Source organism: Pseudozyma hubeiensis, assembly GCF_000403515.1.
Source record: "Pseudozyma hubeiensis SY62 DNA, scaffold: PHS45, whole genome shotgun sequence".
In the NCBI taxonomy this organism is placed as follows: domain Eukaryota; kingdom Fungi; phylum Basidiomycota; class Ustilaginomycetes; order Ustilaginales; family Ustilaginaceae; genus Pseudozyma; species Pseudozyma hubeiensis.
In genome coordinates, this window is record NW_012133827.1 from 801,990 (window position 1) to 822,439 (window position 20,450).

The 20,450-nt window shown below is 55.0% G+C and overlaps 6 protein-coding genes across 6 annotated transcripts; 4 read left to right on the plus strand and 2 right to left on the minus strand.

Annotated features, from left to right (window-relative positions):
• Positions 1 to 59: 59 nt before the first annotated feature.
• Positions 60 to 6,148, plus strand: PHSY_004721 (likely protein kinase; the record flags this gene model as incomplete). Its single annotated transcript, XM_012335333.1, has 3 exons — positions 60 to 721; positions 797 to 1,100; positions 4,055 to 6,148. 3 exons carry the CDS (start codon positions 60 to 62, stop codon positions 6,146 to 6,148), a joined length of 3,060 nt encoding a protein of 1,019 aa, XP_012190723.1.
• Positions 6,149 to 6,694: 546 nt separating this feature from the next.
• Positions 6,695 to 11,149, plus strand: PHSY_004722 (Pol II transcription elongation factor; the record flags this gene model as incomplete). Its single annotated transcript, XM_012335334.1, has 1 exon — positions 6,695 to 11,149. The coding sequence occupies one exon, from the start codon at positions 6,695 to 6,697 to the stop codon at positions 11,147 to 11,149; it is 4,455 nt and encodes a 1,484-aa protein (XP_012190724.1).
• Positions 11,150 to 11,282: 133 nt separating this feature from the next.
• Positions 11,283 to 13,856, minus strand: PHSY_004723 (hypothetical protein; the record flags this gene model as incomplete). Its single annotated transcript, XM_012335335.1, has 1 exon — positions 11,283 to 13,856. The coding sequence occupies one exon, from the start codon at positions 13,854 to 13,856 to the stop codon at positions 11,283 to 11,285; it is 2,574 nt and encodes an 857-aa protein (XP_012190725.1).
• Positions 13,857 to 14,379: 523 nt separating this feature from the next.
• On the minus strand, positions 14,380 to 15,902 carry PHSY_004724 (hypothetical protein; the record flags this gene model as incomplete). The annotated part of the gene is made up of 3 exons (XM_012335336.1): positions 14,380 to 15,351; positions 15,441 to 15,491; positions 15,732 to 15,902. The coding sequence occupies 3 exons, from the start codon at positions 15,900 to 15,902 to the stop codon at positions 14,380 to 14,382; spliced, it is 1,194 nt and encodes a 397-aa protein (XP_012190726.1).
• A 630-nt stretch (positions 15,903 to 16,532) lies between these two features.
• PHSY_004725 (CDP diacylglycerol serine) lies at positions 16,533 to 17,651 on the plus strand (the record flags this gene model as incomplete). The annotated part of the gene is made up of 1 exon (XM_012335337.1): positions 16,533 to 17,651. The coding sequence occupies one exon, from the start codon at positions 16,533 to 16,535 to the stop codon at positions 17,649 to 17,651; it is 1,119 nt and encodes a 372-aa protein (XP_012190727.1).
• A 356-nt stretch (positions 17,652 to 18,007) lies between these two features.
• PHSY_004726 (hypothetical protein) lies at positions 18,008 to 18,992 on the plus strand (the record flags this gene model as incomplete). The annotated part of the gene is made up of 2 exons (XM_012335338.1): positions 18,008 to 18,169; positions 18,261 to 18,992. The coding sequence occupies 2 exons, from the start codon at positions 18,008 to 18,010 to the stop codon at positions 18,990 to 18,992; spliced, it is 894 nt and encodes a 297-aa protein (XP_012190728.1).
• Positions 18,993 to 20,450: the final 1,458 nt, after the last annotated feature.

Sequence of the window (20,450 nt, forward strand, 5' to 3'; positions counted from 1 at the left end):
TCACACTCTTACCAAGCTCGCTCTCAACATCTCGCCTTTCTTCCTATTAGACACTAGCCATGAAGCTGTCCACAATTCTCGTCAGCCTTGCTCTCGCCCAAGTGGGCTACACTCACGCGGCCAGTCTTCCTTTCAGCCCTAGGTCGGCTGATGATGGAGCCTGTACTTCCCCTCAGGAACGAGTCAATTGGGAAGCTCTGAGCTCCGCCGACAAGCAGGGCTACATCAGTGCCATCAAGTGTATGCAGACGAAACCCAAGAAGACGACCCTCAAGGAATCGCGCAACCTGTTTGACGATTTCGTCAATGTTCATATCCACAACAATGCGGTGGTTCACTTCAACGCTTTCTTCTTGCCCTGGCATAGGCTTTTCGTCTTGGCTCGAGAGCAGGCCTTGCGCGAGTGCGGATACGCTGGTCCTACTCCTTACTGGGACTGGACCAAATCGGCCGATGCCAATGATGTGGCTAACGATCCGATCTTCTCGCCTACGGATGGATTCGGCGGCAACGGCGATCCCAACAACGGCAACGTTGTCAAGGACGGTCCTTTTGCCAACTTTACGGTCGATCTGAGCATCGTAGGCGTAGGTGCTGATCTCAACAAAACCATGTACAATCCTCACTATCTGACGAGAAGCTTCGAACCCGAAAACACGCGCGGCTTCACCACCGCCACGGTCGACGAGGTGCAGGCCGTCCCGGCATACGCTGACTACAGGTGAGTAGACCGATCATGATCAAGCCTCCCAGCAAAAACGCTGACCTTGCGGCGGTGACCCATCTCGCCTCACAGGTATAACATCGAAAGTGCACCCCACGGCGTAGTTCACGCCTATGTGGACGGAGACATGACGCCTCCTCACTCTCCCAATGATCCGCTCTTCTTCCTGCACCATGCCGCCATCGACCGTCTGTGGACCCTGTGGCAAGAGCAAGACAAGTCCAAACGCGTCAAGGACTACAGCGGGCCCCTCCCCTTCCAATACCCTGCCATGAACGCAAAGATCACCGATGAGATGCCGTCCTTCTTCGGTCTGATCGACGACAGCACTGTCGAGCAGGTCATGGATACCACGGCTGGCCGTCTATGCTACCGCGTAAGTGGATGATCATGGATCCAACTACTTCTTTTGACCTTGCAAGCATGACTGACAGTCTTTGCCCATGTTTGCATCCATCTGCTGCAGTACGTTTGAGGTACGATGGCGTGCTGAATCGAGTTCGGAAAGCCTGATCGATCTCGGACTGCGCTGCTGAGCACAAGATGCCATCAACCGGAGCGACGTGCTATGAAAACCACAGGCCGGCTTGATCGCTGTCTTTTGTTGCTTGACTCGAAATTTGGAACCAAACCTCGGAATTGGATCCACATGGCGACGTCGATGTCGTCTCCCCCTCCCTTTCAAACCTCCCGACATGTTGGATGCAATCAGAAAACAATGTTCCCCCTCCTGTAGCTAGCTTGTCTCTCCGATCTTTCGCGTTTGCCAGCTTGTCTGACCTGTGAGCTTCAGAGATGATTGGGTCACGATCCATCTATCTCCTTTCAAAAAAATTAGGTCCGGTTCGGCGTTGTTCCTCTCGGAGTTCAGAGAGTGTCGCGAATTACGCCTCTGATAGACGTGGACAGGGATCAATGCAGGCTCTAGCATCCGATACGTCACACTGCCATACCAGTCTGGGGCAGCGTAAAAGCGCCTGCCTGCCAAAAAAAAGCCCTCTCCCACAAATTCCCATGTTCTGGGGGTTCTATCCCACATCAATCGCACCTCTGCACGGGAAAACGTTTAGTCGAGATTCTAGCCGAGCGCAATTTTAGCCGAATCGCGGCTGCCGAACCGCGAATAGCAAGCTGAGCCTCAAAAAATAAAAAATCAAGTTACACCAGAGAATGGGTGAGGTCCCCTTACCATGACTGTGATGTTGTACCGCCGATGTGGGCGAGCTGACTCAACCAGTAGAGGGGCTGGGCAGCAAAGCCTTCTGCAACTGCAGCGCATCTCGGAGGAATTGCAGTGTACAGTAGACCGGTTCGGCAGACGCGCTCGCTAATGCGTTCGGATGAAAGCGAGTCGCTCCGAGCCGCTCCGCGTTAGCATCGGTGTTTCCGACGCCGACGCCGACGCCAGTTTGGTGGACAATGGAACGGTCGCGCCTTTGGAGAATTCCGAGCACGCATCACGGGGGCGGCTCCGATAGGTACACGGGTGAAAAGTTGCTACACTGTCTAGCTGTATTCGGCAGATTGGAAAAGGTGGGCTGAACCTGCTCTGCAGCCATGACGCTGAGGCGCGGTCAGAATGTCGGTGCCAGCGGTGATTTCAGGTCGCTTAGAGTAGCTTGCCATGTGCGATCTCTGGCCGCCAATGCTGGCATTGGTGAGCAGCGTCAAAGGTGGATGGATAAGCGAGCCCAAGGCGTGGCGAGACACACTACCAATCGGACCCCGGTCTTTTCGTGACAATTCCTTTGCGAAGCTAGGTTTGGCTCCTGCTTTTCACAATTTTAAATTCGATTCGGCTAGCTCCGTATAGCCTCCAGGTATCCTGTTGCAGGATCATCGTGACAACATTCGCTTCTCCTGAGCTGCAGATGGTGTGAGGAGAAAGCGTGTTAAACGATGAGAAGGAGGTTGGTCCGTCGTACAGCGGGGGCAAGCATGATTGCCGCAGGTAGAGGTGTCAGCCTTGCATGTTGTTCGATCTCGAATCTGCTTCGAGAAGCAAGATGGGAGCTGCAGCGCGGCTGGAGCCTGTCCAGACCGCAACCCTTAGTCGGCCGCTTCGAAAGTGCTTGCTTGACGTTTTTGAAATTTTTTCTCTTTCCCAATTTTTTCCTTGCATTGGCTTTGCCTGGTCCACCTCGACCAAACGCTAAAATAGCGCGGCTCCCCGACAGTGGCTTGCAGACCACTCTGCAATGTGAATCTCGCATCTGCGGCAAGTTATCCGCCTTCGCTCGCTTAGAACTTCGTCCTGACTGACACTGTGCAGGCTGTGATTCATTCAGCATTTTGTGCCTTCGCGTTGGTGTACCAGAAGAGAAGACGATCCGCAAGGGAAGCCTTTCTCTGAGCTTGCACAGCGTGAAGGGCTCGCTCATTGCATTTTGACACGATGGCCGTTGACTTCGTTTGAGCGATTCGCTGCCGTCGCCGGGCTCTAGAAGCCTTCATCCTCTATTCTGTGCTGTCCATCGGATCCCGTCTCGGTCTGGGAGCCGCTACAGACGTCTGAACCAATGCTCCAACAAAACCTCTCTCAGCCTCTTCTTGCTCCCTCCCTCTCCTTTGATCGACGTCTTCTCAAGACTCATCAAGCATCACCCCCTGTTCAGCTCTTCGACATTCTCGCGAAACCCTGCGTTGAACGCATAAGATAGCGAAGCCTCCCCACGCTTCTCGTGCTGCATCATCACCTCTCATTTGGCACTAGACTCGTCCAACGCCCCCAGGTACAGCACCCCTCTGCGAGCCTCACTACCGACACACTGGCTCATTGCGCAAACCCACTTCGCTCATAGCCTCGCTTTGCCCTCGCTTTGGTTTCAGTACTCCAAACGGCCGGTTTTCTTGTCCAGCGATCGAGCCGCCAAACGTGAAGGCCAGTTTGCATCCAGTCTTCACCGCTTGCGCCTCTGCCTTCATCCGTCTCATTTCATCTCGGTCAAAGGCTCCGTTCTCGATCGTCGACCGGCGCTTTCAGCTTTCGTAAGCGCTCGAAAAGCGACCGACCTCACCAGACCTGCTGCAATGCGACCCGTCTTTTAGTCTGCTGTTGTTGCACGACTCGGAAAGCGCAGACAGACATCATCACCATAACCACTGCCTGGAGCCGTCTGGGCTCTTGATTGGACGTCTCGTCTGACATTCGACAACAACCTGCGCTTCCAATTCGGGGCAGAAACCCTCATCTATTGGATTGACGTCGGACTCGTGAGATCTTCAACCACAGATCAAGCACCATACTCTCAAGCGACGTTGTGTAGCTCATTTAAACCCAGCCTTTCTTGTGCCTTCTCGTCCAACAAAAGCACCTCCTTCACTCGTCAGCCGCCCGACGAACTGCAGTCAAATCACATCATGCCGTTGAAGAGGTCCTATGATGTCGCCGTTCACCAGAATCGCTCAACGTCTTGCCGTCACGACAGCACCGAGGCGGTGCCTGACGGTCCAGCGCCGCAGACAACTATCAGCGATACGGTACAGGGCAAGCAGCGCCGCCTAAGCTTCGTTGACGAGAATGGAGACCGTGCATCCGCCTCGACATCTTCACGGCCACGCACGCTTCCGAGCACCTCCTCGACCGCACGCTTCGTCCCTGGTCTGCAGACGTTCGTCGGTGGTCTTCAGATGTCGCAAGACATTTCCTTGCCTCGGCCACATGATGCATCTGCTGGCTCCTCATCGCGCTCGGCGACCCGTAGCTCCATCGATGCTCCGGACGCCATGCAGCCGCTCATGATGAGCCGCAATCCCGATTCCGAGCGTCGAGCCAGCCAGTCGACGGCACGTCGCCGATCAAATGAGACGGACGAAACCCATGGCGCATTGCCTGTTTCGCAGGAAGCGGAGCTCGTGCCAGGCGTCTCGCCAGGTTGGCACGTCGAGGCTCATGGTCGTCAGGCCATGGAGTTGCAGGACGGCATCCGCTACGAGGACGAGGACGGCTGGACGCCGCTCGAGGCCTTCCCCGCCTCGACAAGACAAGGAAAGCTCGCTGTTAAAAGAGCTAGAGTCCGCGGAAAGCAGCAGCAGCAGCATCACCATCACCACTACCAAACCCAACAACCATCAGAGTGGGCATCGCTGGTCGATCCCAAGACCGTTGCTGTGCTTCCAGCCATCTCCGTTTCAGCACCCGTCATCTCTCAAGGAGGGGCCAAATCCTCGATGCTGTCGCTGATGATGCAACCGGCGACGCTTGCGCCTGTTTGTGCCCCTGCACTAGTGGACATCGACATGATCGAGGATATCGTCGATACGCTCTCCATTCCCTTGCCCAACCTTCGGCCTACGAACAGGACGCAGCAGGCTTCGACGTCGAGTCTGCGACCGACGCCATCTCCGCACAGACTGTTCTCCTCTGTGCCAAGTTCGCCATCGTCTGCTGGCGCGACGACAATTGCCGATTCGCACAGCGATCTGTGTCCCGGCCCTTCCTATTCTCTGTCGGACTTTGAGGTCCTCGAGACGCTGGGAACGGGTACATTCGGTCGTGTGTTGCTAGTGCGCCTAAAAGACCGCGACATTTCGGACCGCTCGGCCTACTTTGCGCTCAAGGTGTTGGCGAAAACGGACGTGATCAAGCTCAAGCAGGTCTCGCATATCAACAGTGAGCGCAGCATCTTGGCCAAAGTGGATCACCCTTTCCTTGTCAACATGATCGCCTCCTTTCAGGATAGCAAAAATTGCTACATGTTGATGGAGTACGTCGTAGGTGGCGAGATCTTTTCGTACCTGCGACGCGCAGGTCAATTCTCAGCGGACGTCGCTCGTTTCTACATTTCGACCATCGTCCTCGCCATCGGCTACCTTCACAAGAACAAGGTCGTCTACCGAGATCTCAAGCCGGAGAATCTTTTGATCGACTCACACGGTTACACCAAAATCACCGACTTTGGATTCGCTAAGGAAGTGGAAGACCGCACCTGGACCCTCTGTGGCACACCGGAGTATCTGGCACCCGAGATCATCCAGTGTAGCGGACACGGCAGCGCCGTCGATTGGTGGTCCTTGGGCATTTTACTGTTCGAGATGCTGGCCGGCTACCCGCCATTTTACGACCCCAATCCCATCTTGGTCTATGAAAAGATCTTAGCAGGCAACCTAGTGTTTCCCGAAGGGATTGACCCGCTCTCCCGCGATCTTATCTCTAGTCTTCTGACCGCCGACCGAAGCAGACGACTCGGCAATCTTCGTGGCGGCGCAGACGACGTCAAGAATCATCCATGGTTCCATGGTGTTGACTGGAAAGCGTTGGAGGAGGGCAGGATCCCTCCTCCCATCGTTCCCTTCCTCGGACGTCCAGGCGACACGTCCAACTTTAGCAAGTACGAGCCGGCCAGACCAAGCGCCATGCCTGGACTCTTTGGCACCGATCAAGGCCGCATTGATCTCAACGCCGACCTCTTTCCCTCTTTCTGAGCTTGTCAAAGCGCTCAGTACCATTTCGCGACTCAAAGCGCTGACAGCTCGCTGTGATACCCTTCCCATTGTTTCTGACGTGCCTGGTCCTCGCATCTTTCCCACTGCATTTTCACATTTGTCCTGTTGCATTCTCTGTTCTCGTTCATTCGCTTTAGCAACAGCAGTCGTAAAGGCCCAATCCGTCTTTTCGCTCCTTTTGCTACTGCCTTCGTACTTCTCTCTTATTTTGACTTGCTAATACACAGACCCCTCGCACGTCCAGACTGTCGACCTCCTGAGACGCTTTTGTGGGTTTCAGATGCTTGTTGAGAAGCTTGATTTTATTTTTGTGATTTTATATTTTTTTTGCTGCCCAGATTTTTTGTGTCAAAGTGGAGCAAAGACCGTTGGAAGAAAGCAAGACGACAAATTTTGAAAGACACTTTGACAAAGAGCCACATCTTCGATTCTACACCTACACCTACACCTACACCTATACTTTGATATCGTCGGAAGCAGGACGACGCTACGAAAAGTATCGAAGAGGTATCAAAGTGGACGAAAATGCGCAATCTCTCGATTTTGTCACATCGAGCGATACCGCTGGCCTCGGAGTCTCCGCTCAGGATCGAAGCTACGACGACCGACCTCGACGATGGATCCGTCTATGCAGTTGCGACATCACGTACATCTGCTTCGGCCGCAGATGTGACCATACGCTTCCTTCGTGCAAGCGATCGGGGCGGAGCGTTCACACAGTTCAACTCGCTGCTCGTGCCTGGCCGCTTGCAGCCCTTGCCAGGTTCTTCAACATCAGTCGCTTCCACGTCCGGTCGCAGCGACAGGGACGTGATCGACTTCCACTACCTGTCTGACGGCGGGCAAGAAGTTCAAAATAAGCCAGCGCTCTGCACAATATCGGCCGGAGGGGATCTACTGCTGCTGCCTGCGCCGGCTGCGGATGACTTCCAGGACAACGTTCCCGCATCCGAGCCTGCTGTAGTGGGCACCATCGAGCAGGGCATTGCAGCCGCATGCTGGAGTCCAGATGACGAGCTTCTCGTAATCGTGACGTCGGAGACACCGGAGAATAGCTCATCAACAGGGAGGAGAGAGCCCGAAAAAGTCCTTCTCATGACTCGCGACTTCGAAGTTCTTTCCGAGCTCAGCTTACGCACCGACAACTTTGGCGAGGATGAGGCCGTCGACGTTGGCTGGGGAAGCAAGGCCACCCAATTCCACGGATCCGAAGGCAAGGCCGCAGCAGCAGCAGCAGCTGCTACCGCTGCAGCGGCGAAGGAGAGCAAGACCGACACTCGAGGACCAAAGCTCCCGGATGACGACGGAAGACCACGCATCAGCTGGCGTGGGGACGGCGCATTCTTTGCCGTCAGCTCGCTCGAACCGTTCCACCCATCCGTATCCGACAGTACGATAGAATCCATCTGGCACAGGATCATTCGCGTCTACTCACGAACTGGCGCACTGTCCGCTACATCGGATGCTTCCGTAAGAGGCATCTCTCAGACTCTTGCCTTTCGACCCATCGGCAACCTCATTGCAAGCACGCAGAAATTCGGCCCGTCAGACGTTCAGGGGCAGATGTGGAGTCAGGGCCGCAAAGGTCGTCACGATGTCGTCTTCTTCGAACGCAACGGGCTTCGTCACGGAGAATTCAGCCTTCGCGAGGAATCGGCATCGCAGCCGCAAGGCTCGCAGATCGGGTGGACCGATGCGCAAAAGGAAGGTCCATGGATCAGAACTCATTTGGTTCGAGAGCTTGCATGGAACGCCGATGGTTCAGCCCTTTCTGTTTGGCTCATTCGAGGCGACCAAGCCGAACCAGCACACGACGTGGTTCAGATCTACACGACGGGCAACTATCACTGGTACCTCAAGCAGGAGTTCGTCGCGTCGACGGATAGCGGCGTAGAGCAAGTCAAATGGCATCCAGAGGATCCGTTGCAGCTATCTGTCGCTCACTCGGATCGGGTAGAGCAGCTATCGTTCACGCACGAGACGGTGGCGTCCGGTGGCCGGCCTCCTGTTGACGTCGCTTGTGTTGCTGTTGCCGACGGCGCCGCGACGCTGCTGACGCCTTTCAGGATGCAAAACGTTCCGCCACCGATGTCGTCGCTCAGCTTGCTGACGCCCCCAGCTGACCCGGCGATGCGAGCGAGCGCAGCAGCAGCTGTCACGGTGCCTTGCCACACCGCTTGGTCGCAGCTGCCAGGCCGTTCTCCAGATGAGGCTGTTGGCTTAATGGCCGCTGTCTTTCAGAATGGCTCCGTTCAGGTTTGGCGCTTCGACTGGGGTGTGCTAGGTGGTGAGCTCAAGGTGGGCGGGAGGTCTGTAGCACAGCCGAAGCTGATCGCGACCGTGCGATTGCCGGAAACGCAAGGCAAGTTCTTAAGCGCCTATCAGATTGCTGTCGCAGGATGGGCATCTTCTTCTCTGACAGACGGCGAGGAATGCAAGATCTCGATTGCGGTCCTGAGCTCTGCTTCGCACGGTGCTCAAGTGGAACGTCTCGACTTGACCCAGACAAAGGGCGCGGATGTTTTGCAAATCACCCGACAATATCCAATTGAAGTCGCTGGACACGGCAAGAAGCGGGTCGTGGCAGACCCGTTCGTTTCCGTGTCAAAATCGTCGCCAAACTTTTACGTGGAGACCGAGGACGGCGAGGTACAGCTAATGGATGAGACCGGTCTACAGCCGTTGACCAAGCTGGAACTGTTCTGCTCAGACTTGCGTGTCCTCGCAAGCGGCAAAGCAGCTCACACGAGTAAGATCATCGGTCTTGCCTCGAACGGTCGATTGCTGGCCGAGGATCAAGTCATTGCTCGTGACGCAACATCATTCACGTTGGTAGGCAGCTTTCTGGTGTGGACCAACACATCACACGAGGCACGATTTTTGCCGCTCACGTCGCTGTTTTCGACGGCCACGAACGAGGCAAGAGAAGGACCTGTAGCAGAGGCGGTAGATCTCGGTCGACGAGTGGAGCGTGGCAGTCGTATCGTCACCGCTGTGCCGTCGGCCATGTCGCTGATCCTACAGATGCCTCGTGGTAACTTGGAGACCATTTACCCCCGACCGTTGGTACTCGAGGTGGTTCGACGCAACATTGATGCCAAACGATACGGTGCAGCTTTCCGCATCTGCCGCACGCATCGCATGGACGTCAACATTCTTTACGATCATGATCCACAGGCCTTCATGGCCAACGTCGCTACCTTCCTTCGACAGGTGGCCGATGTGGACTATCTGAACCTGTTCCTGTCCGGACTGCGAGATGAAGATGTTACAACAACGCTTTACAAGCCTCTCACGTCTCAAGTTTCGGCCGTCGATGCACCTTCATCGGCGCCTACTCCTGCATCCACGACCGGCAAAGTAAACAGCGTCCTCGACGCGATCCGTCACGAACTCGAACATCTCGATCCACGCCGATACATCCAATGCATCCTCACAACGCACGTCCGCAAGGTCCCTGCCGACTGCGAATCCGGACTTTCCCTTCTTCTCCGACTCAAAGACACCGATCCGGTGACGACGGAAGAAGCCGTCAGATACATCGTCTTCCTCGCTGATGCGGATAAGCTCTTTGACGTTGCGCTGGGCATGTACGACTTCACTTTGACGCTCATGATCGCCCAGCATGCCAAGAGGAAGGATCCACGCGAGTATCTGCCTTTCCTGCGCGAGTTGAGGAGCTTGCAGCCTGCCGAGTATCAGAAGTTCCGAATCGACGATCATTTGGGACGTCGGGAGAAGGCATTGGGTTGGCTGTGCAAGGCTGGGTCGGAACATCATCAGGAAGCGTTGGAGTATGCGGATAAGCATAGGTTGTACCACGAGGCGATCGAATTGTACACGGCAGAGGGTGGGGCGAGGTTGAGGGACGCTTACGAGCTTTTTGGAGAGTACCTTATGACGAGGAGAAAATTCGATGATGCTGGGACGACGTTTGAGTTGGCAGGGAAGAACAGGAAGGCGCTGGATGCGTACAGGGAGAGTACGAATTGGACACAAGCCATCAGACTGGCGTTTGTGGAAAAGCTGTCTCCAGCAGAAATCGTCGCCATGTCAAAGAGCATGGTGGACGACTTGGATACATCACGTCGATACACGGAGGCCGCTCGTATCGCGCTCGACTACATTCGCGACGTTGAACAGGCAGTGACTTTCCTCTGTCGAGCTGGCGATTTCGCCGAAGCACGACGCATCCTCACCACGTATTCCCGACTCGATCTCGTCGAAGTCACCCTCCACCCGATGCTCATCGAAGCTGCCGCGACGCTCACGGACGACCTCACCGAGATGGGCGAACAACTGTCCAAGCAGTTGGATCGCATCCGAGAGTTGCGAGAGAAACACGCTCTGAACGACGGATTCTACGGAGAGGAGAACGATCCTGCTCTCGACAACCTCGACATTCAATCCGACACCTCTACTCAAATGACCCAATTCACCCGCTACACCAGAGCCGCCTCGATCGCATCGCAACAATCCTCCCTCGCCACCTTCAGCACCAAATCCGGCAGCAAAAAAAAGTCGGCCAAGCTGAAGAAGAAAGAGGAACGTGCCAAAGCCGGCGGCAAGAAAGGAACTGTCTTCGAGGAAGACTACCTCTACACCTCGGTGCAAAAGCTGATCAAGGAGAGACTGGCTGCAGTCCAAACCGAAGCTGCCAGGCTCCTGCCTCATCTCATCTGCGCCGCATCGACTCAGATTAGAGCGAAGGCCAAGGAAGTCAGCACAGCTCTGACACACTTCGAAAGGGACGCCACCAGCGCAGTTGATACCCTCTGGAGTTACAGCCAGAAGGATGACGATGAACGGTTTGAGATGTTGGTTCGATTCGAACAGGAGTTGCTGGATAGCAAGGTGGCGGAAAATCCGATGATGGCGGCAATGGCGTTTAGAGGTATTGCAAACAGGAGAATTCCGAGGAGCAAGTTGGAGGTCGCCGAGAATCGATGGCGGTTGGTAGTGTTGGATCGGGATGCCTGACGTACAGATCACAAAATACGGCAATAGAGCGAACGAAGACGCCCTTGTGGCGATGCCGTCAAGCACAGTTGTGTGTGCGGAATGCTTTGACGCCAAACGGTGCAATTCGTCTAAATGTATCGATCGCCAAACGCTAGAGCTCAGCAACGACGGGATGCACGACCGCATTCTCGTCCAACCATCCCATGTAGTTCTTCAAAAAGTCATCCGGCAAATCCTTCGCCCCGCTGATCGTCTCTGCATCACCCACCAGCACCAATTGTCTCTTGGCTCTGGTCATCGCCACGTTCAATCTCTTCTTCTGAGCCAAGAATCCCACCTGCTGTTCAGCGTTGCTCCTCACCAAGCTGATGATCACCACATCCTTCTCCCTGCCCTGCATCGAGTCGATCGTGCCCAGTTCGATCTTGTCTGCATTGATGACGGTTTCGTCGGCGCGATTCTTTCCGGTGCTGGCGGGAGGGCCGCTGAATCGATGTGATCGGATGGTGGAATGCAACAGTGCGACTTGCGCAGAGTACGGTGTTAGGATCGTCACCTGTGAAGCGAGGAGTCCTCGGACGAAGAGTGACTCGAGATGCTTGACGACCAGTTCGACCTCGTGCACATTGGATTTGGAGTCGGCGAGAAGAATGCCTTCTTCAGGCGAAGGCGATGTCTCGTGAAACTCGCAGCCGGACGTATCGTAAAAGACGACCGGAGCGAGGAGCTCTTGCTCGTCCTCATCGGTTGGGGATGACTGAAGGGAGAGGTCCGGGAGGTCGGCGAGGCGGATGTCGGCGCACGATGGGTGAGCTGAGAGCTTGGACTCGTACAATTCCGTGTTTGGGAAGGACATGATCTCGTTGTTCATGCGATACTGGATCGACAGTAGGGATTTGATGCCAGGACCGTACATGCCGAGCGCTCGAGAGAAGAGCGTTGTTTCGAGTGAACGTGGCAGACGCAGTCGTGTGGGCGGAGCTTTCTCGAGCGAGACGTCTGAGAACTTTTCGGCGATTTGCGTATCATCGACGTCAGCATCTGCATCTTCGTCAACATTGACATCGTCTGTCTTTGCTGCGGGTTGCGGGCCACCATCGGCGAAGTCTTTGCCTCTGACACCGCCCGCCGTGTCCTTCCCGGAACTTTTCTGTTTACTGCTTTTCTTTCGAGATGCAGCCAGCGTCGACTTGACCGTCGGAGGGAGCTGCAGATGATCACCAGCCAGCACCAGCCTCGCGCCCTCTCTGGCCTTCAAAATCGGGATCCAACATGCAACCTCCAACGCCTGACATGCCTCGTCGATGATCACCCAATCATACTGTCTGTGAGCCAACTGCTTTCCACCGGCCGTGTGACACGTAGCCAACACGACCTGTGCTCGATCCAACACGCTGCTTGTAACTTGGCGGTCGCGTCGTCTATACTCTTTCCGCAACTCGCGCACTTCTTCCCATCGTTTCTTCCGATCGGACCCACGGATCTTTGGCTTGCCTTTGGTCGACTTGTTGCCAGCAGGTGCAGCGGTGGGCTTGAGCTCGCTCATGATGGACTCGATCTCCTTGCTGATATCTTGAACCAGTTGTGCTTCGGCTGATTGCGTACACTGCGCATCTAGAGTGGAGCCTTGAAGGTTGGCGACGACGCGAGCAGGGTGGCCGATTCGGGTGACGCCTACGCCCTTCTTCTTGAACACATCCCGATGCTCAGGTACGCCGACGAGCCGTTCGAGGATGTTGTCGACTGCCAAATTCGAAGCTCCACATACAAGTATGCGGACCGGAGCCCCAGCTTCAGCTGCGCCGAAGTTGGACGCGACGATCTGCATGATGAGCTCGACGATAGCTGTCGTCTTGCCAGTACCTGGAGGTCCGTGAATGAGAGAGAAGTGGTCGGCGGAAAGCGCATGCCGAATGGCGTTGAGCTGCGTGTCGTTGAGATTTTGATTGAAAGGCGATGATGGAAGGTCGGTATCGTGCCATGTCGGCTCGGACAAGCCGAACAGGCCGCGGGTCAGGCTTGTCGCGTTTGCCGACGATGATGACGACGGCGAAGGCTGTGCGGCCTCAGCCTCGTCGGCAGATGTATCTGCTTTGGATTTGGATGAAGTGGAGAGCGTCAAGCCTAGTGCTTTGGCCAGTTTGTCGAGCGTCGCCTCCAGGCGATCGTACGTGCTCTCGTTTGCCACCTTGACGAGTCTGATACGCTCCGGCAAGTCGAGGTCGTTCCCAGAGACCTTGTTGCTGTCACCCGTGCGTACGTCGCGCTTGTTCTGGCTCTCTGGAGTCTGCTCCTTCGCACCACCTTGTTTCTTCCCATCGCTTATCGCCAGTACGATTCGAGTATCATTCGCCTTGTATACGACACCTTGCACTAGCCCTGCTTCGTTTGTAGCCTGAGGATCGGCGCCGTTGTCTAGAATCGCTGCCAGGTCTCCCGAGCGGAAAGTGTGAGGTGGGAAGTTGGGGGAACTATGGTGTGCCGAGGGTCTCTCGAGCTCTACCAAAAGCTTGGCACCCACGCCGATGCGTATCGAAGCGACGCTCAAGCCGAGCAGAGCAAGACCATGTTTCTCGAGAATCTTTGGTGCGGTTTTAGAGAGGAGAAGCTTCGACTGTGCTTGCTCTTCCTTTCGTTCCTCTGCCAGAAGGCGTGATTGTGCTTGGAACCAGCGCAGCAGCAGCTCCTGGCTTGGCGGCTCGGGCCTGCGCAGTGCAATTGGCATGCTCTCCGATGTGTGACTTGATTATGGGAGGGCGCACGAGACCTGCTCGCATGCTCGATGTTCTGAAAAAAGGGACAGGATGGCAAGAATCTCGCCCTTGCTTCCTCAACTGAGCTTCGGAGCATCCGCACGGGGCCTGCCTGAAGCTCGAAAGAGTCAAAAAGGAAGCTCAGATTTTTATGCAGCGGCAGGTGGAGGTTGTGCAGCGCATGGCGCGTGCGCTCAGCACGAGGGTGTCGATCAATCTACCTTTTTTGACCGTCTCTGTACACTGTATTTTCTTCCCGAAGTCACTCCTCTCTTCAGCAACGTGCAACTCGAGTAGATGGCGAACAAATCTTGCTGAGGAGTAAGTCTTTCACACTGAACACTGAGGAGTGACCAGGGGAAGCACACAGAACACGCGATCTTCCGGATGAACAGGTTAAACCTGACTTCAAGCACAGGCTTACTTCTCCGAAGATACGTGGTTGAGCGAAAACGAGCTTGCAATAGTGTGCCCAAGTATGCGAAGGCCATGCACCTAGTCTTTCTTCTTCTCGTCTTTCGCCTCGTCCTTTTTGGCATCCTCTGCTGCTTCCTTGCTGCCTGCCGAGGTGCCGTTGGTGAGCGTGTTGGATGCCTCCTCCTCAACCTTCTCGTTTTCTCGTCGATTGTTGATCAGGCCGTGCAGAGCGATCACAGCACGGATCAAACTCGAGAGGTAGACGACCAGTAATCGGTCGTTGTTGTCGACCGCAAACGACTTGGCCGCCTCGCTGTTCTTGTCCAGATCTGGCAACAAGTTGAAGATGTCCTGCAGGTCGTAGATGATCTGGTGGTTGACTGGCAATTTGCCTTCCACAACTGCCTCCAAGTAGTCACGGATCTCCAAGAGCCGCGATTGCAATCCGCGCAAACTCGAAAGCTGGCTCGATACACGCGTCGACAGCGTCCCGACTGCTGTGGTGTCGCGAATGTCGCGCAACAGATGCTCGACACCGATCTCCTCCGCCTCTTCTGCTTCAATGGTGCTCGGAACGTGCATGAATGTCTTTTGTGTCGCAGTTCCGTCATCCTTGATTTCCTCCACGGCAAAGTAGGCATCGGTCGGAATGCCGACATCCCTCTGCCTTGGGTTGACAATCACCATAACCGGTCGCGGGATGAAACGCTTCATCAGCTCGTTGATCTCGAGATCTGACGAGCGCAGTCGAGGACCTGTGTGATACCATCCCACCATCTTCTCGCGTGCATTGACCTTTTTGAACATTTCCATCATGCCGGTGATATAGTCGTGATCCAAGAACCACGTCTTTGCATCCCGCTCGTCTTCCTCAAAGGGCACTGCGAAAGAGTTGGCCACATTGATCGTCTTGCCGTTGTTGAGCTCTTGTCCCAGCAGGACACCAACGACTCGTTTGCGCGAGCCGGACGCTGATCTCGATGCATGATCTGTGACGGAGAGAAGTACCAGGGGGTGAATGATGACATTTGTGCTCGAAAGGCTGATTGTCTGTTGCGCATCAAGGAAGATGAGAGATGCTTAGTTAAGGTCGCTACTCAAGAGCGCAGCAGGTGCGCAGAGGGACAATCTGCACTTACTTCTTGTGTTGTGGCCGGCATCCTTGCGGTGTTCGTTTTGATGTACTGGGCCTGTTCGGCGACCGTTTTTATAACAGCGCTAGCAAAGGGTGTATGCGAGATTGGTAACGCAGTATCTTCCCGGCTTCAAAGGTCGTCGCTAGTGATGAAGGTCGCGAGAATGGTGGTAAGAGCTGTAAAGTGTTGAACTCTCGATCTGGCTCACGACTCCACTTCGGCTTCCAAGGCGACGCGCATGCCCGATCACAAAGAACGCGGACCACTGCCTGTTAAATTGATGTTTGCTTTTACCGGAATTCGGTGTGTGACCCTCCACTTCCCAAGGATGCTCGTCAAGAAGATTGAAGTGACCAAGCCGCTTCTTTCGGCCTCTTCGGCCACATCGAACAGCAAGAATCGAGGACGATCAATGCTGTTGCGGTCCAGCTTGGAATAGAATTGGATTCCCGGGAGGGACGACATCTGGAAATCGATATGGCAGCCGCTCGTGCGATCGAAGGGGTCAGGTCGTGTCGTTCCTCAACGGTTCGAACTTGGCCACAAAGCTTACTGTCTCGAGGACTGCTTTCCTCGTACCTTGCTGCCTCGACAAGTCTCTCAAGGCTACTTGGAACACGTATACAACCAATCTCCTCTGATTCTGCCGCGACTGCGATCTCGCAAGACCCTCACTTCCTCACGAGACGAATAGCAGACGAACTGCGCTTACCGATCTTCGCTGCTTCCGGAGACCAGTTGCATCTACTCGAGGATCCATCACATTTCTACCAGACTCTGAAAGAGAGAATAGCACAAGCCAAGCATCGTATCTTCCTCGCCTCTCTGTACATCGGCAAAGAAGAGACAGAGTTGGTCGAACACCTGGAATCGGCGCTAGACAGGAATCCAGCACTGCAGCTAACAATCCTGGTTGATGCACTCAGAGGGACAAGGGAATCGGCTCCTACACCATCATGCGCTGCTCTGATCTCAAGACTACGCGCCAAATATCCAGACAGGGTCAGCATTCGGCTCTATCACACGCCAAATCTCAAAGGCTGGCTGAAAAGAATCGTGGGAAAACGCTTCAACGAAGGCTGGGGACTGCAGCACATGAAAATCTATGGGTTCGACGACGACGTGGTGCTGAGTGGCGCCAATCTTAGCCGAGACTACTTCACGAACCGGCGCGACCGCTACTTGCTGATCGAGAACCACGAGGTCATTGCGAACTACCTCCACTCGCTGGTGCATCTTGTCGGCCAGTTCAGTTTCCGGCTGGAAACTGACTCAGAGAAGCACACGTCGACCGAGAAGGACACACGGCAGGGCTGGAAACTGATATGGGACGGAGGTCAGGATGATGCTACTGCTTCAAGCAGCGACACAGCCTCGCAGCTCTACCCAGAATCGGGCTGGACGGATGCGGCAACCCAAGCTGTCATAGAATTCACTCGACAATGGCATGCTCGATCGTCTTCTTTGTCGCCCATCGCGGGCAGCAAGAAGGAGGATGCCGATACGCTGCTCATTCCATTGCTTCAGATGGGACCGTTGAATGTCAGGCAGGAGACGCGAGCGATTCCGCAAATCCTCGAGCTGGCTCTCGAGGCTCCTGATCAGGACGACTCGCCGCCGACGCTGGCACTCACCTCCGGATACTTCTCCCTGTATAGACCATACAAAGCGCTCTTGCAACAGGCTAAAACGGCGCGTAGCGCCATCGTCAAGATCATCTGCGCGGCCCCCGAAGCCAACGGCTTTTTCCAATCCAAGGGTGTCTCGGGATGGATTCCAGAGGCTTACACTTGGTATGAGTATCAATTCTGGAATGCGCTTCGACGTTCCAACAGGCTTTTGCGACAAGATGGCAAAAGGATCCAAGACGGAGGCGTAGAGATCACAGAGTGGAAGAAAGAAGGCTGGACCTACCATGCGAAGGGGATCTGGTACTCTCCTCCGCCAGCCAAGGGATCGAACGAGACAGCCGCACCCAAGATGGTTCACGTCGGCTCGAGCAATTACGGATCCAGATCGGCCGACCTGGATCTGGAGTGCACCTTCTTGATCTCCACCCAATCGAAAGCGCTCTCGCAAAGGTTCAAGGACGAATACGCCACACTGGACAAGGATGCGAACGACCTCGTCAATGAAGATCTATTCCAGAGATCCGATCGAAAGGTGCGCAGGAGAGTCAAGATTGCATCCAGAATTTTGAAGGGCATGCTGTGAATGGCCATTTTCCTTCTCGCAGCTGCCCTGTGTCACCATCGTATCACATACAGATGCCTCGTCCCTCACCCATAAGTAAAGATACCCAACAACATCAGTGCTAGGTGCATCCCATGAAATGCAATACCAAGATAAAGCATGCCAATTTCGTCTGTGTCAGCGAGAAGAGGGCTTTCGTGCAGGCACGGTTCCTACCTCCATAAAGGCGGTTAATCGGAAATCGGATATCGCGCTGCAAAGCCGCAAGAAGAAAATGTGACACTTGCTGAGTATCTTCAGGCAAGCTTATCTTCTCCACAAGGAGTCACCCCGACCCATCACAGATCAGATCAACAAGGCCTTCCAAATCTCTCAACATGGCATCAGCGGCCTCTGCAGGAACCTTTGAAGCGCGTAGCGCCACCGTCTCGCGCGTTACCAACGAGACCAAGATCCAGGTTTCGCTTTCATTGGACACGCACCCTACCCTCGCACCACAAACCATCAGCGTCAAGACTGGTATCGGCTTCCTCGACCACGTAAGTAGCACATCAATGGATGGATGCGGATGTGAGGAATGGTGGAATTGACTAAATTGTCCCTTTTGTGATTCCATCCTTCGTTTTCTAGATGCTCCATGCGCTCGCCAAGCACGGCGGGATGTCGCTGACCCTGGCCTGCGACGGCGATCTCTGGATCGATGATCACCACACTGCCGAAGACTGCGCACTCGCTCTCGGAGCAGCATTCAAGAAGGCGCTCGGTCCCGTGAAAGGTATCAAGCGTTACGGAACCGGCCACGCTCCACTCGACGAAGCGCTCAGTCGCGCCGTGATCGATATCAGCTCGCGCCCTTACTGCATTGCAGAACTCGGGCTCAAGCGAGAGAAGATTGGAGACCTCAGCTGCGAGATGATTCCGCACGTCTTCCACAGCTTTGCGATGGAGGCGGGCGTAACGCTGCACGTCGACTGCTTGCGCGGTGACAACGATCACCACCGCTCCGAGTCGGCGTTCAAGGCTCTCGCTCTCGCCATCAAGGAGGCAATCACCAGAACCGGATCGGACGACGTTCCCAGTACCAAGGGTGAGTATGCTGCTTTCTCTGACGCTCAGAGCAGCGAGCAACGAGCTTCGATGCAGGCTATGCGGCTGCTGACTCTTTTATTCTCTTCATGTGACACCAACTTTGCTTTGCGTTCCAGGCGTTCTTTGAGTCGAATGGCACAGCGATATGTATCTTCTAGCGCTGCAAAGACAATCAATCGCCTCATTTTCTGCTCTTTGCTCGCAATCATATCGTGGTCAACTGCGATCTTTGAGGCACTCATAACAAATGCACAGTTTGTCGCCTGCCAGTAGCTCAACTGCGATTGACCCGATTTTGAACCGAATCGGTCGCACCATCTACGAATCGGCAGATCTGGCGTCCGAGTGTCTGGCATTCGATCCGAGCCGCGACGAGGACCGATGGCGCCCGATATATTTATCTCCTCGAATGCGAGAGGTTTGCATAGGTTTTCATAGGTTGAGGATGTCAACCCAGATCTGCTTCGGCAGGCAGTCGCGGCAACAGCCTTGTGAGATAGCCGCAGAACCGCCTCGCATGATGGGTCGACACTTGTCCACGACAGCGACTAGCACTATCCACATCAGCCGATGCACCAGTGAGAATGGGCAAAACACTTCTGAAGCTCAGGCAGGATGGCCAGACTCAAGCGTGTGCTGCACGGAGCTCGACGTTTGCGGGGAATGCACCGATTGAACACCATTTCATGAATGCCGTTCTGCCTCACTCGACTCGGGATATGGACTGACTTAGCTCGGGATTGACTTTTCTGGGATGGCACTCATGGCAACCCAGCCAATGACGTGGCTTGCAGGTTGTCGGCTCCACACTTTGTTGCCCTACTTGCTTGATCGCAGGTTGTGTGGCAGCGCCAAGTCCTACCTAGAGCAAGGTGAAGCTAATTCCCGGACATCTTGAACTTCACTTTTGACGGCTGGTGCCGGAATGGTTGAGCATATACACGCGAACCAGGTCGGGCTTCTCGGTCTGCGGGCATAACTGATGCTGTGAGAGTCTCGGGTCGTGGCAGACAATCCAACACAGCGGAGGGTCGCGCCAACACTATTTTCGGCTACAAGACGTTCTTCTAGCGAGTTCAAGCCCCTTTCTGGGTCGATCAGGTTTTGTACCACCACCACACACACGGTGTCCACACTTGATCGCGAGCAAACAATAGCGTGCATGTTCAGGATCCCTTTGTTCGCTTCTCATTACTGTGCGGCACACAGATCGTCTCAAAGACCAACACCAATCAGCTGCGTGACATTGCTCAGGTGACACCAGCACAGAACAGGCAGACTAGCGAGACTACCATGCCGCGGCATGTGTTGCTTGCTAGGCGACGACGGCCGGTTGTGCCAAAAGCCAAGCGAAACGTGGCTGAGACCTCCCGGACGCGCCGTTGCAGGGGCAGCTAACAATGGCGTTCCGAGTAAGAAAACACTGCCGAAGTGCCGAGGCTCGTCATTTCACAGGATAAAGTCGCTCGCTTCTCTTGGTCGAAGCCGCAGCATAAAAGTTTCGGCGCTAATCACTCCCGACGCACACCAAGCCACGCCTAATGTTCCTCGACATCGAGTCGTCTGGGCATGAATGGTGCTTGCGTTCGTCTACTCGACAGACGGTCTGGACCCCACTCCAGACTCGCTTTGCTCAGCTAGCTCTTCGGAGCCCAGTCGGCAGTGTCGCAGGTGTGTGCAGGGCGTCGTCGCTTTTCTAATTGACCGACAAGCTGGCACCATCACGCCCTC